This window comes from Vipera berus (genome assembly GCF_964194415.1).
Source record: "Vipera berus genome assembly, chromosome: 2".
In the NCBI taxonomy this organism is placed as follows: domain Eukaryota; kingdom Metazoa; phylum Chordata; class Lepidosauria; order Squamata; family Viperidae; genus Vipera; species Vipera berus.
In genome coordinates, this window is record NC_138203.1 from 15,325,385 (window position 1) to 15,344,190 (window position 18,806).

An 18,806-nucleotide genomic window follows, 5' to 3' on the forward strand; every position below is an offset into this window, starting at 1 on the left:
GTATTACAGGTACTCTGTCTGGACTTCCACAAATTAAAAAAATATCTATGTCATATGAAGAGAGACGAAAACAAGCTACCGCCATTGTTCTACTAGGAGTAATTGGAGCAGAGTTTGGAGCAGAAATAGAACCTCCAAAGTTGCTAACTAGACCACGCAGTTCTAGTCAAATTCCAGAAGGTTTCGGCTCAACAAGTGGCGGATCCAACTATTCTTTGGCGAGGCATACCTGTAAGTTATTTTCTTCTTTTCCTCCACTTTAACACAGCTGTTGTATTGAAAGTTCCATTAATCCCATATATTTATAATGTGCATAATATGGCCCAGTTCAGCTAGAGAGGAAAGCAAATGTCAGAGCTGCCTCAACTTGGGCTTCTAACTAAAAACGATCCTTGCCTCCATTGGTTGAGAAAGGGATAGTTTACTAAAAGTCGAGTGAAATACAGTAATGCAAAGCCAGGGCTAAACGTTTGCACGTAATTTTTCCCCAGTTAACTCTCTCTCTCCTCCCTTAGTCCCTTGTCATTGTTGGTCTCTCATTGTCTCTCAGTTTTAAAAAGAGATATTTTGGAAACAGTCACTCTACGGATGGGCATTCTGCTCCCAGGGAAACGACCTTGGAAACTTTCTCCCAAGCCTCCTCCCATCCTTGCAGCCTCCCCCCAGGGTTCATGGCAGACTGACAGTGAGATTGCAGTTCTGACAACAATATAATACAATAGTGCAGTACACTACACTACACTACAACTACATTATACTATTTCTCTTTTCACCCCAGTGGGTGGTCTATGTCTTCCTCAATTTGGGTCATCTGTCAGAGGCTTGGAAATTTCAGGGTTCTGCACAGTATCTTAGCTACCACTGCACTGTTCTGGACAGAGAGCTAGGATATTGTTCATGGGATCTGTTCAAGCCTCTCCCAGATTAATTGGTCACATCCCGGTGGTATATAAAGTAGTCCCAGTGTGTGTGTGTGAGTGAGTGTGTGTGTGTGCTCATATACATATAACCAAAGTGGTCCCAATGCTGGTATATATTGTGTGTATCCCCAGTAGGAAAACAAACAAGAGTCTTCCATCTTCACTCTTTAATTCATGCTGTGGAGGAGGAAATGGAAAATAAAAGTTAGATTTCCAAGTAATAAAATCTCCAGTGCTTTCATGCTAATGGATCCTACTTTCTTTAAACTATTGTAGGTGAAACTGAGTCAGGATTCTGGCTTTATCCTCAGCAATCATAATTTAAGCAAGCCACCATTTCCTGAGATTCAGTGGTACAAGAAACTATAACAGTTAAAAAAAAATACGCTTATAATTATGTCCCAAATGAACTGAAGAAGCTTCTTGGATGAGAAGCGAAATGTCTTCAAGGAAAAACAAAGTCAGTTGCATTTTGAAAAAGCACCTTTGGGACAACCATGACTGAGAATCTCCATAGACATTTCTCTTACAGTTATGGTTAACTCTGTTCTGAAATATTTGCATTGTCCTATGGGAGGTGACAGTATCTAGTCAGCTTGGCTATTCTTGGAGAAACTGAGCAAGTTTGGACCTGCTTGATACTTGATTTGCAGGCCATCAAGAATGTCAGCATTGTAGACCAAACTGACAAATTTAAAAAAAAACATCCCAGAAGAAATAGTGGCAAACTACTTCTGAAGTAACCAGAAATTGTAGTCATCAAAAATTGACATGAGATTCTTTTACCTTTTAAAATATTCAGTATGAATAAAATATTCAGATTCAGATTTATGAGATCGGTACAGCTTAATCGGACTGTTAAATGTCACAGATTATCTTTGCTACTTTAAGATAAATATTACTCCTACATTGATGTTTAAGGAACTTTTCAGGTTTTATGGCTGGAAAAGAAATTTTAGGTTGAAGAGAGAAAAATATACAGAACAAATTTCAAACTTGCCCATTGCATATATTAAAGTTGATTAGCAAAAACATGTTATATTTTAAGAACAGTTTTTGAAGTATCATCATGAGGGTATACTGCAAAAAGTATGTTCAAACAAAAGGGAACAAATACCTTTTTGTAAGGGCAGAGAACTTCATTAAAGGTAAAGGTAAAGGTTCCCCCGCACATGCGTGCTAGTCGTTTCCGACTCTAGGGGCCGGTGCTCATCTCCGTTTCAAAGCCGAAGAGCCAGCGCTTGTCCGAGGACGTCTCCATGGTCATGTGGCTGGCATGACTAGGCACCAAAGGCGCACGGAAACGCTGTTACCTTCCCACCGTAGTGGTCCCTATTTTTCTACTTGCATTTTTACGTGCTTTTGAACTGCTAGGTTGGCAGAAGCTGGGACGAGTAACAGGCGCTCACTCTGTTACGCGGCACTGGGGATTCGACCCGCCAAACTGCCGACCTTCTGATCGACAAGCTCAGCGTCCTAATCCACTGAGCCACCGCGTCCCTTTAGAACTTCATTACTCTCTTCCTAATGACTTGTTTATTGTTTGGGGGAAAGTAATTACTAAGATTCTGGACATGTTGCATTAAAGTTTGATATCTATATATTATCCAAAGTGATGTTTGGAACCATGAAGAAGACATGAGAGAAAAAACTAAGAAACACTTTTTAAAATTAAAACATACAGGTTTTCATGCCTGAATAATAAATCTCAAAGTAATCCTCATAAACATCTGTGACTTAAAACCATTGAAGCACTATTTTCTTGGAATCATTTTCCAGAGAATATTCAATAACATCAGTTCCCAATCATGGCCTTCATTTGGACCATAACAACAATAGACAAACATGTCCACCCCATCTCCAGTTTATACCAACAGGTCTCACATTCAATAAAAGTGCAATTGAAGGCTCACTATATTGCCAGATCTCACACAATTGGACTCTTATAATTCTCTGAAATAGATTTGAGGCAGGAATTTCAAAAATTTACAAGACTTGGTGATCATCTGAGATTTTTGGTCATTTAAAAATAATTATTGAATCACAATGGCTGTGCTTCTTTATAACACTATATTAAATGAAAAAGGTGAGAGACTTAATTCCGTCATTTTGATCCAACGTACACTTTTGCTTTTCAAAATTCTGTTCATAAGGGCAAATCTATAATCAGAGTTACACCACTAAATTTGTTGAATTTAGCACTTTTCATTATTACTATCATATTTTTACCATTAATTGTAGTTGTTTGAGAGACAAAATGTTGCCCTTCTGTAATCAAGTTTTTTATCCTTTTCCCTTGGGTACTGCTGCCTTATATGGCAGAATATTGGTGAATTCTAGATAATATTCATATTAGATTATGCTCATTCCCATGGACAGGTTTCTTGCATATTTGACTGCTCAATCTTATTGCTAAGGGTTGCTAAGAATTGGGCAGCAAATAGATGTTTGGAAATAAATTTAACACTTACAGATGATTAAAACCCTGATCAGAAATTTAGACTTAATTAAACAAGGTAAATAGTCATTTTTGTACCATTTTTATTCCACATTTGTCATATTTGATAGTTCATGTCCTATAACAATTGACATCCTGTTTGCTTGACAAGATGGATATATATGGGGGATTTTTTTTCCTCATGAACCTCTGATATGCGCTGTATATCTGGATTGTTCTGGATTCTGGAAGTCCAGATTTTTATGAACCAGTAATATATTGTTCAGTGACCAAACAAAATATTTAACTATTAAACACAGATTTGTTCACTTTTTTGAAGTCAGTTCTCAGAGTTGTTTGCAAACAAATAGAAGTGTATGTTGTATTAATTGAGGATATCTTAATCACTTCAACTGAAATGGTTAGTAATTAAACAATGGAACAGCTCTTCCCCTCCTATCTCATTGCAAGTGTATACAATTTAAGGAAATGAAATCTTATGTATAGCTGCTGCTTTCTTTGTCTAGAAAAATATATATTTATTTTTTCATTCAGCCCCTGAAGCCAGTGGGCTTCATTAACGAATTACTGGTAACTCAGTTGGTGACTTGATATATGATAGAAACAACTGGTGCGTTTTTTTAAAATAATTTCTATGTGCTTGCTTGCTCACAACGCTTTTGTTTTTGTTTTTGCAAATGCCCAGCAGTGGCAATCCACCAGAACTAAATTAATGACCAAATGAAGTAGAGGACTCTGCAGCTGTTCAGGTGCTACATCATCATTATTTAACAGACACTGTTGGGTAGTTGAAATATTCTTCCATGTCACATCAGGAAGTAGACTAGGCTACAAATCCCCTTTACAGGATATAGAAACTTCTCTGTGAATTTAGAACCACAGAATTAGACCAGTAGTATAAGGTCTAATGTGGAAAGCATCCACAGAGTTACAAGGAAAAAATGTAGCCCACATGATCAGTGCTCCCCATTTGGATTGGGAGAAGCTGTCTCTGACTCAGTTCTACCAAGACTAAAGGTGTTTGACCCACCCAGACCTGTGGATATTCTGTGGGTATTCCCTATTCAGGGTAGTATCATCAGCATATAGAAGATTATTGGTGCTTTTTCCTCCCGTTTTAAAACCAAATTCATGTTCTCCCAATCTAGCCTTCCTCAGTGCAGTCAGTACTTCACTGGTCAAATTCTGTACCAATGCTCTTAGAAGCAAAAATCTTGTCCCAGTATGCATCTTTCTCCTGGTATTCGATGTGCAAGGTAGTACTTGCTAGCATTGGCTGCCTTGTGACTCACTATTCCTTCTGGCCAAAATAAACGGTCACATGGTAAATCATATGGTTTGCTCGGCACTCGTTTTTAGTACTCATCACACCTCCCAGAACAAGTTAACAACAAGTATCGAGGACCACTATATATATTCATTACACGGGTTGAATAAGTATGGAGAGACTATACAATCCCTTGTCACTTGCAAAACTTGTGCTGGTCATTTTCACTTATCCAAACATTAGCTTCCTATCTGATATATAGATTTCACATAAGGGCAATGAGATGTTTTGTGCTTCCCATTTTCCTAATGAGATTCCACAGCCTGACATGGATCAGCACATCTGAAGTCCCTTCTATAATTGATCAAGCACATATTAACTTCTTTTTGGTATCCTTTGGCTTTCTCAATTGTCCATTGTGTATCAGCAATAATGTGTCTTGCTCCTCAGTCATTTCTAAAATCAGCTTGAACATTTGGCCTCTCCCTTGTCATGTAGAGTTCTGATCAGCATTGACGATCCTAAGAATTATTTTGCCAGCACATAAAATTAGGATATTATGCAATGGTTTACATACTCTGATAAGTCTCTTTTCTTTTGTGTTGATAAGTAGGCTGATCTCTTCCAAACTGTTGGTCACAGTGTCATTTTCCACAGTTGCTAGCATAGTTTGGTTAGAGCCTTTGCTGTTTCAATGTTTCATATCTTGCTGGCTTTTTCAGTGTACATTACATCAATTCTTAAAAGAATCTTACTTGATAATGATTGGAGTGATGCTTAAACGTCATCTTCTAATATTGGAGGTTCTTGTAAATAAGAATATTTTCTAGGGTATCTTGAATGTTGTACATCATCTTCCTGTACTGCTGCAGTGTGATATACTGTATAGCAGAGGCCTCCAACCTTTGGGGCACCAGGGACCGGTTCTGTGGAGAAAGATTTTTCCATGGACCAGAGAGGGCATGGGTTAGTGTGCTGCCTGCATCCTGCAGATGGGGCTTTGCTTGTTTGCGTGGCCCGGTTGCTGGCATGCCATGGACCGGTGCTGGTCCATGGACCGGGGGTTGGGGACCCCTGCTGTATAGTACATGCCTATTTACTTTAGCTGGGCAGTTCTTCACACCTTAGGGTGAATTTGCTGGGATTATATACTCTTGGCACATATTCCCTGCATCCATAACTCATACCTCCCAGACACATCCTTCTGGCCCCAGCACGTGGGAGGTTGGGAGTCTGCTTTGCTGATTATTTCTATCTTGACTGATATGCAATAAGCACAAAGTTCCACACAGCATAGGAACTTGGGTAGGCCATTGAGTGGTTCATAAGCCCATTTGGTGTCTGTTTGTTTGGGTTTTTAAAATTTCATTAATGGTCCCCTATATTCTCCAATATCTCCATTTCTAGTGGTTAAGGCATCAGGCTAAAAATCCGGAGACTGTGAATTCTAGCCCCATTTTAGGCATGAAAAGTTGGCTGAGTCACTTTGAGCCAGTCACTGTCTCTCAGCCCAACCCACCTCACAGGGTTGTTGTTTGGGAGAAGGGCGGTATACAAATCTCAATAAATTAAATTAAATTAAATAAATTAAATTGTTGTGGGGAAAACAGGAAGCGGTAAGAGGTATAGCTTAGATATACTTGGTGCCTAAGTTACTTGTAAAAATAATAAGGCAAGAAAAAGTAAGTTTTTAAAAAATATATATTCTTATTTTCTAGCAAGTCACCTAGAGCTGCTTTGGTAATTGAAGAAATCCACACACACACACCAAAAAAACCCAAATAAAGGAAGGGAGACTTATTCTTGAGTATAAATTGAGTACAAATTGCAATATTTCTCCTAAGAACTCCTCCATTGCAACAGCTTCCATGACAGATGGCCTTCCAGCTTCAGTTTAAACCATGAAAGAGAGTCTGCCACCTCCCAAAGTAGTTGGTTCCATTGTTGAATGATGTAATCTACCACCTTGCAATTTAAATCCATTATTTATTGTTTGGCCTTCTGGAACAATATTGAATACGTCTGCTTCATCTTCCACATCACAGGCCATCAAGATACTCAAAGAAAGCTTACATATCTTTCTACAAATGTCTCCAGATTAAACATATCCAATTGTTCCTTATACTTTTTTTTTCCTACCGGGATCCTTGTCATTTTGGTTGTGTGCCACAGGACATAATTCCAGTTGGTCTGTGCTTTTCCTATAATGTGATGTTCAGAATTAGTCTCAGCCTTCTTGGTGTGATTTGACCAATACAGAATAGACCAAACAATGACTTCCCTTAATTTGACATTACTGTTTACTTTTATTGATGCACCCTAAGACTGCATTTTCTTTTTCTTTCTTTCTTTTTTTCTTTTTTGGCAGCTACTTGCAAAAAAAAAGGTAGACTTTTTTTATTAAGTTCTTCTGAGGATTTTTCTGCATGTTCACACAATCAGACTGCTTTTCTACAGTTCTGGGATAATGAAACTATAGCCTAGATGAGTAGACAGTCTGCTGTTGGTGTCATACTGAGCTTCCTGAACAGTAAATTCAATAGGAATTCCAAGAGATAATCCTACTGTTGACTTTTGAGAGATTGACTATAAAAGATATAAGTTCTGGGAAAGATTGCTTCTTCAGGACAGAGTAGCATTTTCAGTTAAAAATCCCTCTATTGTCACATCCTATTTCATTTAATTCAGTTCTCATCTTTGAAATGGGTAAAATATATTTTGTTGTGGGGTAGAATATGCCCAGTACTATGCCAACCAACAGGATTTCAGTCTTTACAGAATCTCAAGTACACCAAACATAAGCATTATTTGCTTTATTCAACTTAATTGTGCTAATACTGGTTTGTTTAGTGTAAACTGTTACCCATTCCTGTTTTAAACCATTACTTATATCTTACGGGTGAAGACCATTAATGAAATAAACCATGATTAAATAAACCATGGCTAAGCAAATCAGGTTTTGATTAAACAAACTGTATTAATCAGCATGTGTGATTCCAATCATTTCATCAGCTATGTTAGACTCAGCTCTAATGTGCCCAACCAGCTGACCAATAGGTATGATGGTTATGAACTTATAGAAAGGTAAGGTAAGTGTACCACAGAGCAGGAGTTTTAGGAATGCTCCTTTAAACTTTTTAAACATTTAAAACTTTAAACTCCTTTAAAACTTTAAACTCCTTTAAACATTGTCTAAAGATGAAGTAATTTATAATAATAAAATAGTAGTATCAAGATATGAAGATAGAATTTGAATATTTATGACCTAAACCAGCCACAGTGGTCCCATGGCACACTGGATGCCATACCGAAAATATTTTGGGTAGCACTTAGAAAATCTGCACACATTGACAACATTTCCATCAGTCAATTGATAAAAGCCACAACTGCTTGGATCCTCATATGTATTTTGTCAATATATTGTGACATCTTAGGTTCTTGGGAAGAACTCATTGCATATGTGGCCTACACCAGCTAAAGAACTGGCAGCTTGTGACTTCACATTGTTGTGACCGCATAACAACAGCAATCAGCATTAGGTATGGGTTTCTGGTTTAGTATCAGGGAAGTTAGCCATGATGCAATACTTAAGAGTATAAATATGAACTATACTTTTTCCTTCTGTTGACCTTAATAACAGAATTATTGAATTGGATTGTGTTCATTCCTTTTTGCCCATAACATGCATGCACAAGTTTTATCTTAATTTGACTCAATAAAATAATAAAATAATTTAATAAATTATTCATCCTATGGTAAAATATTTTTAGGCTGCATTCCTCTTTTGATTTTTTCAATGATCATGTTAAATGATACTTTAAATTTAGAGGTCAAGAGCTTTTTAATACTATAAATGAATCAGGTGCCTGTTTGAGAAACACAGCACATTGATTCTCTAGATAATAAACAAATTTGGACCCAAAAATTATTTACTGTTTCCATAGCACTGTAATATAGCATCATAGTAGAACTAAGAATCCACTTAAAAGCTGGTGGAGCTAAATTCTCTCTATAAATTGAAACAAGTCTGAGCTAAAGCTCATTTACTGTCTTGGAACAGAATTGATCGTGCTTTCACATTTGATTCACCCACTGCAGATTTTGAGAGGAAGAAAAATGGCATTGTTCGGTCAGTTTAACTAGGCTGGAGTTAGAGAGAAAAGATTGGCTGATTTAATCCTTTTCTATCTTTGAAGCCAATTTTATTAGAATTTGGGCTCATTTGACTGTCTTTTAGGGTACAGCATTAAAATGTATCCATTTTGGCTTTCCCATGAAAAAGTGTCAGCAGAAAATAATGCTGTTGCTTTGTACACCTTTGTATGCTTGGTTAAAACTAAAGGTCACCAGCATAATGTCCAAAGAAGCCAGGTGTAGCTTAGACTACAAAATATGACATACAATGGTCGATTGCTCCCTTCTTACATGTTTCTGAGCCCTTCCATTGATGAAATAGCTCCTCACTCAGTCCAGGTCAGCAAAATTACATTGCAGCATTTTATTACTAGCCTTAATTTCCCCTTTTGATTTATTTTTCATCTGTTGAGATCAATTGTGATAAAAAAAGTACACAGACATTATTTCATTAAATGCTCAGGATAAGAGGTTCTCATTGATGTTATTCCCATTTTTAATCTAACTGTGCCTACGGATTTCAAACAGTGTTTGTGGATACATTATTTCACCTTTTGATCTGTCTTTGGACAATGGTTTAAAATAAAGGATTGTTCCAGTTGTTGTTCTTTTTTGTAATTCCAATTATGTTGCAAAAATTGGCAGAAACGGTATTTTAAAATTCCTCATCTGCCAGACTATGCTAATTGCCAAGTACATTTCCTATGTACCTTGCTCATAATTAACAAGCCATTCATTTAATAGGTGCTGAGATCTAAAGTATGTATAGGTAATCCTCAACTTGACCCCAAAATTTATGTTGCTAAGCAAGATAGTTACCGTATTTTCCAGAGTATAAGATGACTTTTAACCCATGAAAATCATCTCAAAAGTTGGGGGGTCGTCTTATACGCCCAGTCATCTTATATGCCGGAAAATAGTACATAAATCAATCAAGCGCCCCCGTTCTTGCAAAGCAACTTCAAGCCTCCTTAGTCCAGTCCCCCCTCCAACATGACTCTCCCTTCCCACCCCCAAGAGCCTCTCAGCCCCTTCCCCTCCCCCTTGCAAACGCCAGACCCCGGGAGCTCTTGCATCTATTCCAAAGGGTGGGTGGAAGGAAAAGCCCCTTTCGGCTCCGGCTTGGCTGCAAGTCAGCGAGCCTGGGAAGGCACGCCCTCCCCTCTCACTGTGGAGGAAGCAGGGCAGGCTGCTCCGGGGAGTGCGCGCATGCGCAGGACTGCCCTGCCGGCTCCCGCCCTACGCCGGACGGCTCCGCCGATGCTGCGTCAAGAGGGAAGAGGGTGAGGCGCCTGCCATGGCTCCCCGAGGACTCCTTAGGAGCCGGGGAGCGCGTGCGTGCGCAGGACTGCCCTGCCGGCTCCCGCCAGATGCCAGCCTGCCCTGCTTCCTCCACAGTGAGAGGGGAGGGCGTGCCTTCCCGGGCTCGCTGATTTTCCGGCGTATAAGACGAAAAATCTTGAAAATCATCTCAAAAGTTGGGGGGTCGTCTTATATGCCCAGTCGTCTTATACGCCGGAAAATACGGTAAGTAGTTTTGCCTCATTTTATGACTTTTCTTACCACAGTTGTTAAGTGAATCAGTGCAGTTGTTAACATAGTTGTTAATTGAATCTAGCTTCCCCATTGACTTTGCTTGTCAGATCGCAAAAGATGACCACTGGACACTGCAACAGTCATAAATACATGCCAGTTGCCAAGCATCCAAATTTTGCTCATGTGACCATGGGGATGCTACAGCAGTTGTCTCAGTAGAAAGTCTCTTTTTTCAATGCCACTGTAACTTTGAACAGTCACTATATGAACTGTTGTAAGTTGACGACTAATTATATTAGCTGTGGCTTTACAGTTACATTATAAAGTTACATTATATAGTCAAATCAAATGTAAAAAGAAATATAAAAATCCAAGTACCCAGAAGCAAGAATGAGAATCGGTAAATGTTGATTTATTTCAGGTTTCTTGAAAGCAAGATGTTCAGCTAACAATCAGTGTCTAGACAACCATTCCTTACCTCTACCAGTCATTAAGCAAATACCGGGGAAATTATCTTATTTTGGTGTCAGTCAATGCAATCACTTAACAGCATAGTGATTCCTGGGCTGCTTTTTGCATTATTGAATCTTTAGAATGATGGAGTGATTAGGATTTAGACAATTGTGATTACATGTCTTTCAGGGAATACGGAGAGAAATTCTAGAAATGTAGTTGATGGGTCTATTGAGAACAATCAATGTACCGTGATATGCTGTATTTAATGAAAATACTACTTTGAGGATAACGATGCTGTTGTGTTGGGCACCTGAGTCTTCTGATGAAATGTGCCAAATGTTTCAAATTTAAACAATGGGATGTTGCACACTTTGTGTTCTGGCATATCCTGTTCAAATTGCCATTCTACAGTAATTGATTTGACCTTAACATGGTCAAAACTCAATATTTTACCAGTCTGTTATTTTTAATTGATATGCTTGCCATTCCATCACGGGTGGAGTCAAGGCTACTAGTAAAAATGAAGATATTATATTAAGATGTTCAATATTATCTTTAAAATACATGAAGTCCTGAAGCTGACATTAATTAACTTAGGTGATCTAGCTAAACAGGAATGGTTTAACTCCATTTCTAGAGGAGGAGGAGGCTGGCTGGCTGGCTTTCCCTTATTCCTGATGTTCTAAACCTGAGCTGCTCATTTATACGGGTAGTCCTCAACTTATTACTACAACTGAGCCCAACATTTCTGTGGCTAAGTGAAACATTTGTTAAGTGAATCTTGCCCCATTTTACAACCTTTCTTGCCACAGTTGTCTAGTGAATCACTGCAGTGGTTAAGTTAGTAACATGGTTGTTATGTCAATCTGGCTTCCCCATTGACTTTGTTTGTCAGAAGGTTGGGAAAGGTGATCACGTGACCCCAGGAGACTGCAACCGTCATATATATGAGTCTGTTGACAAGCGGTTGAATTTTGATCAGGTGACCACAGGGATGCTGCCATGGTCATAAGTGTGAAAAATGGATCATAAGTGACTTTTTTCAGCACTGTTGTAACTTTCAGTGGTCACTAAATGGACGGTTGTAAGTTAAGGACTATTTGTAAAGTCTTAAAAATCCACTCTGTTTTCTTAAAACTATGACTGCTTATGTGCCCAGTTAACTTGCAGTTCAGCATCCAAGGGCAATGATATTAGCAGAATTTTCTAATTATAACATTTTTCTAAGTTGTAAGGTTAAATTTAAATTAAATTTTGAAAAGTATACTCCTCACATACTTTTTGTTTTCTTGTTTATTCTCCACTGAGTGTTTTAACTTTTGTTTATTGTCTCTTGAAAATTTTTCAACTGGCACAAAAGTAGGTTTGCAGTATAGATGAGGAAGCCACCTTTAAAATCTTTGTACTTATTATGGCAGTGGCATAAAAACTGACAGGTAAATTAGAATAAGATCTTAAACCTCTTTAATAAAACAATTAAAGTAGTGAAATGTGCCTTACCATTTTAGTAATTTCATTGACAAAGACATTAAGGGCTCTAGGTGACATCTTGAAATCTATTGGAGTTCGAACAAGATATAGATATTAAAATTGTCTGACCTTCTCAGCAGTATTGCTGTAAAAGTCATATATTTTTACGTAAAATGCAAAGGGCTTGCTAAAAAAATTAGCCAGGTTAAAATGACGCATTATGAAGTTACAGTGTTGTAATCAAAATTGGCAACTTCATGTCCATTCCCTAATTCTAACTATCTAATGTACACAAAACTGAAATATTCTGCATGAAAGAAACTTTATACAGATATTCGCCACTATTGCCAACTTTATACCTTTAATGTTTTATTTCTGTTGTGCCATGTTAATTTTTCTTTATTTTATTTATTTAATTAATTAATTAGTTTTCTATACCGCTCTATTCCCGAAGGACTCAGGGCGGTTTACAGGGCAATATTTAAAAGACAATATAAAATTAAGATTAAAAAATAGAATTAAAAAGAATTAAATTAATTAATAGCCCAACAATAAAACAATGTTAAAAACTTGAAACTAAAAAACCCCTCAGTCCAGGCCAGATAGATCGAAAAGCCAGGTTTTCAGGTCCCGGCGAAACGAGCACAGGTCGGGGGCAGTCCGGAGTTCCACAGGTAAATCGTTCCAAAGGGCAGGTGCGCCCACAGAGAATGCCCTCCCTCTGGAGATCACCCGCCGGCATTCCCTGACTGGCGGCACCCTAAGGAGGCCCTCCCTATGGGAGCGCACAGGACGATGGGAAGTTGATGCTGGCAGCAGGTGCTCCCTAAGATAATCCGGGCCCATGCCATTTAGGGCTTTATAGGTCATCACCAGCACCTTGAATCTCACCCGGAGGGCAACTGGAAGCCAATGCAGCTCGTGGAGAAGAGGTGTTACACGGGAGTATCGGGAGACTCCCATCACAACTCGCGCGGCCGCATTCTGCACCAGCTGAAGCCTCCAAGTGGTCCTCAAGGGCAGCCCCATATAGAGAGTGTTGCAGTAGTCTAACCGGGAGGTCACGAGCGCATGAGTGACTGCGTAGGGCATCTCGGTCCAGATAGGGCCGCAACTGGTGCACCAGGCGAACCTGGTTAAAAGCCCCCCTGGTCACGGCTCCTATATGATCTTCCAAACTGAGCCGTGAATCCAGGAGAACGCCCAGGTTGCGAGCCCTATCAACGGGGGGTAACACCTCACCCCCCCATAGTTAACGATGGACAAAACTGGTTCTCCCGAGATGCCGGTATGCACAGCCACTCAGTCTTGGCGGGATTGAGTCGAAGCCTGTTTCTCCCCATCCAAACCCGGACCGCCTCCACGCAACGGGACATCACGTCGAGGGCATCACTGGGTTGGTTCGGGGTGGAAAGAAAAAGCTGGGTATCATCAGCATACTGATGATACCCCACCCCGAAACCACAAATGAGCTCACCCAGTGGCTTCATATAGATGTTGAACAAGAGGGGAGAGAGAACCGACCCCTGAGGAACTCCACAAACAAGAGGCCTTGGGGCGGATCTCTGCCCTCCCGTCAACACCGACTGCAAGCGGCCCAGGAGGTAGGAGGAGAACCACTGTAAAACAGTACCCCCCACTCCCAACCCCCTGAGACGCCGCAGTAGGATACCATGGTCGATGGTATCAAAAGCCGCTGAGAGATCTAACAGGACTAGGACAGAGGAACATCCCCTGTCCCGAGCCCGCCAGAGATCATTCACCAGCGCGACCAATGCCGTCTCCGTGCTGTACCCAGGCCTGAAGCCCGATTGGTATGGGTCTAGATAATCAGTTTCCTCCAGGAACAAAGGAAGCTGATGCGCCACCACACTCTCAACAACCTTAGCTAAAAAGCGAAGGTTGGAGACTGGATGATAGTTATTCAAAATAGCTGGGTCCAGGTCAGGCTTCTTGAGAAGGGGTCTCACCTCTTTCAAGGCGGTAGGGAAGGTACCCTCTCTCAAAGAAGCAGTTATTACTGCCTGGAACCAGCCTCGTGTCTCCTCCCGAGCTGAATACACCAGCCAGGAGGGGCACGGGTCCAATAAACACGTGGTGGAGCTCAGTCTCCTCATGGTCCTGTGCACCTCATCCGGGGTCACAGGATCGAATTCACTCCAAATGACATTCTCAAGACCTCCCCGTCAGTCTCTGCCCAGTCAGAGTCCAGACCGGCCCAAATCTGAGCGATTTTGTCCGCAAGATGATGACTAAACTCCTCGGCCTGCCCCTGCAAGGGCTCCTCCCTCACCTCCCGATTAAGGAGGGAGTGAGTCACCCTAAACAGGACAGCTGGGAGATTATCTGTGGATGCGATGAGGGCAGCGAAGTAATTAGACTTCGCCATCCTCATCGCCGTGAGTTAAGACCTCGTAGCGGCTCTCAACCGCAATCGGTCAGATTCGAATCGGCTGGATCTCCAACAGCTCTCCAGACCCTGTCTCCGACGCTTCATCTCCTGGAGCTCCACAGAAAACCATGGAGCCCACCGGGATCTGCGCCGGATCACGGGTCACAAGGTTACAACACGGTCGAGCGCCTCGGTGGCAGCCCTCTCCCAGGCCTCCACCAAGGCGTCGCCCGAGCTGTGAGTGAGGGAGGTAGGTATATACCCAAGCGCCGTCTAGAACCGATCCGGATCCATTAGGCACCTGGGTCGGAACCACCTGGTCGGTTCCACAGCCCAGCAGCGAGGGGTGGCAAAGCAGAAGACCAACCGCAGGAGGTGATGATCGGACCATGACAGGGGGACAATAGTTGGCGAGCCCCCTCCCAGATCATCAAACCACTGTCCAGATAGAAAAACTAGGTCGAGAGTGTGACCCCCCTCATGAGTCAGACCCTGAATTATTTGGGTCAGGTCCATGGCCGTCATGGAGGCCATGAACTCCCAAGCTAACTCTGACAATCCCCCCAGGGAAGGAAGGTTAAAGTCGCTCAAAACTATAAGTTTGGGAAACTCAACCACCAACCCTGAAAGGGTGTCGAGAAGCCCAGGCAGGGCCGTTGCTACACTGCTGGGTGCCAGGTATGTCAGCAACAAGCCCAACTCAGCCCCAGGGCCACACCTCAGGAGGAGGGACTCACTCCCGCCTATCTGTACAACAGTGGTTTCCTGCGAACATAAGGTCTCCTGTATAACCACCGCCACACCCCCGCCCCTACCCTGAGCCCGCGGCCGGTGAAGCACACAGAAACCTGGCGGGCAAAGCTCAGTCAGAGGGACACCTCCCTCTGAGCCCAACCAGGTTTCGGTAATGCATGCCAGATCCGCACGTTCCTCCTCGATCAAGTCACAGACGAGGGGAGCTTTGTTCGCAACGGATCTGGCATTAAAATATACCAGCCTGAGCTCAGGGGCCTGATCCCCCTCACCCCCAGATAAGCGGGTACCAACCGGAGGGTCGGAGCGCGCCACCGCTTGAAGACAGCGGTGGCGTGATCCCAGATGTTGATATGGCCCTCCGTGTAACCATCTGCTGCCATTCCCAATCATCGTGGGGATTTGAAACCCCACCCCACTACTGGGAAAACCGGAAGTCCCCAACCCCAACCCCGTCTCGCCAGGAACCATCTCAGGCCTGGACTGACAACCGGTTGATAAAATACACCCCCTATCCCTCCCAACCCTACCATTCCCCCCACTCCCTAACCCCTTAAAACGACCGGCTAAAAAACACACCAGGGGCCTCTTAATACGTTTCCACCAATGGCCCCAGTCAATGCCCAACCACCTCTCGGGGTCCCAACAATTGGGCCCGTATTTTAGCTGCTTTTATATACTCTTTCAGTAAGAGTTTTGACGTTGTTTGTACCCACCCACCCTTGTCATTTACTGCCATTCCTTTCTCTTTTCCAGATCTGTTAACATCCATAGCCTATTGCAATTTATGATATAAACTTGTTAATAGACCCTGGGTAAATACGAAGGCACCGGGCCCTCTGCATCCTTGCTAATGCAGTCCCTGGCTACGGTACCAAGGCTGATGTATATTGGTGGATTGTACTGGAATAGAGGCTGCTTTTTTAGCACTAGATAATGGACTGAAAGGTTAAGAGCAAAGGATCGCAATGGAGCTTTTCTAGGGCTAATTACCTCTTCACTGCGCTGACTCTAATGTGACATGTTTATTGCCTTAACTAACAACTCATTAGCTTAGTTGATGTTTTTGTCAATATTAATTCGTTCATTTAAGCCAAGTCAAAGCTTAAACAAAGATGTCCAGGCTGAGAAGTGGGCAGCAGAGTGACTTTTGTTTAGCTCACCTTTTCTCCCCTCCCCCCAACTCAGTTTAAACAAGATAAATGTTGACAAGGAGAAATATTCAGTGCCCCAGTATGTAGTTGGTGTTCATTCATACGTTTTAAAACCAAAGTGCTTTACTTAAATAGTAGTAGTTTGCAAGAGGAGTATTTCATAAATTAAGGCACGTGCTTAGAATGGAATTCAAAGACCCAGTTTCTTGTTCTTTGAAAAATAGCCAAGTTTCCCATAGGTTAAATTTGGGCAGATTTTCTGATTGGCCAACTCCCTCTCAGTAACTAAATATGGCAGGCAGTTTGTTCAGTAAACAAAAAATAAGAAGCTGAGCTTTGAGAACTGCCTATAAGAGAAGGGGGGGCGGGAAACATAAAAATCAATACTTTGTCTCAACCACAGCAATAAGTAGCTAAATGAATGATATTTTAAAAAGCATACTGTATAATAGAATCACAGTAATGATCAATTACATTTATCTAGGAAAGTTACTTGTTTTGCCCAACATTCACATTTTACTAATGGATGATTGCTACAGTTCATTATTTCAATGGGCTTCATTTGAAAATGAAAGCAATCCATTACAAGATTCATTATCACAATTTGAGTATCCATAATTTGGGGATGGAAATGAATATGACAGAGGCCTTGTCTTATGTAGAGGTTGCCCCTCTGTTTAAAAGAGGAGAGGAGAAAGGAAGAGACGTGAAAGAGTAGAGCAAATTAATTTTGCATTTAACAAGTGAGAGCTGATGAAGTAATGCAGTAAGGATTGGAAGATTCCCAGGCACTCCTCCTAACTGAATGTAGCTTTTAATGATGGTGAAGTAAATGAAAATGTGGGCTTTGGTTTGTTAATTGTTGAAAGCCAAACATAAGAAAAGTCCTTTTACACGTCACATTTCTTCACACCGATATAGAGCAAAAACAGTTGGCATCCACGAAACCTCAGTGGAAATAATTAGGTTTGGATGACCATGAAGTCTGTTAGAGAATGGAAGCACAATGTAGATGTCTCCAGGAAAACTGGACAAGGCAGAAACAGTTAGAAATTAAAGGTCACCTTTGAGCTTCTAGAGAACCCCATTTGTAAAACCTAGGATAGGTATACTAAGACAAGAAGGTAGAGAATAAAGTATTGATTTTAATCATAACTAAATGCTTACAAATCACCTCCAGTTTTAACTGCTAGGTAGCACAATCTGCAAAGGCTGATCTAAATAGAAAATCCTTATGATGCTTTATAAGACCTAACAATTCTAAAGTTTTTGGTAAACATTACGTATCCCCTAACATTCTGCAAATTTCTACTTGCTCTTTCCTGCTTATCAGCATTCTGAGTTCAGTTGGAAAAGAACAAACCAATCAACACACTACCATTTATGAGTCTCGTCTTCAGTACTTTCTATGATACAACCATTACTAGTAAAATATTTTTGTTCTAAGGGAATGTAACCAATTCCAACTTCAGCTCAGCACCCTTACAATCTTACCGTTGGCTGACTCAGACAGCAATTCTTAGATGCAGAAAATAAGTTAATTCTTTAAGTCATTGTATTTTTTTCTCATAGATGAGAGCAGTGGTGATGATGGTGATTATGAAGATTTTATATATTATCTATTATTATGCCCCTAGTCTTGGGTAGGCCAGTAAAATGACTTGGGCTGGGCTTTTCCTATCCTCAGTATGATATGATATTCTCTTAAGAGCAAATTTTGCTACTGCAACATGATTGTTATTATTTAGTTTTCTTTTGTATAATGGTCCCTAAGAACATTATGAAGAGAGGAATCAGGATTTGAGCACATGTGTGTTTCAGTTTGGATCATCTCATCATTCAATTTTCCCAATCTTTATTTCAAGTTTCTCTGGGGGGGGGGGAAACAACAACAACAACCTCTTGTCTTTCTCATGGTTGGGGAGAGAAACATTTGAAAAAACAAATCGTAAGAAGTTGGATCTCAGTAATTTTTGATAGTTACTATTCACAAATAAGGAAGGAAGAATAAAACATGGAAAAATTATTGTAGATAGGACCAAATCTCATTTGGTTCATTATTTGTTTATTACATAGACTTCGATGCCACTCCAGATTGCTGACATTGAACAATTTATAAAACCTTGATTTTAATTAAGGTTAGGAAAGGATGGTATAATTCAAGGATGTCAAACTGCTGGCCCGCAGACTGGATGCGTCATGCTGAAACCACACCCATCCCATTGCCAGCAATGGAGAAAAAATCACGATACATCATGACACATCA

At 40.9% G+C, this 18,806-nt stretch overlaps 1 protein-coding gene across 2 annotated transcripts in view; it reads left to right on the forward strand.

Annotated features, from left to right (window-relative positions):
- Positions 1 to 18,806, forward strand: part of WDR7 (WD repeat domain 7) — a 242,885-nt gene that overhangs the window by 138,807 nt on the left and 85,272 nt on the right. For both annotated transcript variants that reach the window (XM_081317822.1, XM_081317821.1), the window contains one exon: positions 10 to 231. In XM_081317822.1, coding sequence (XP_081173948.1) covers positions 10 to 231 — 222 coding nt within the window. The remainder of the gene's footprint in view (positions 1 to 9; positions 232 to 18,806) is intronic.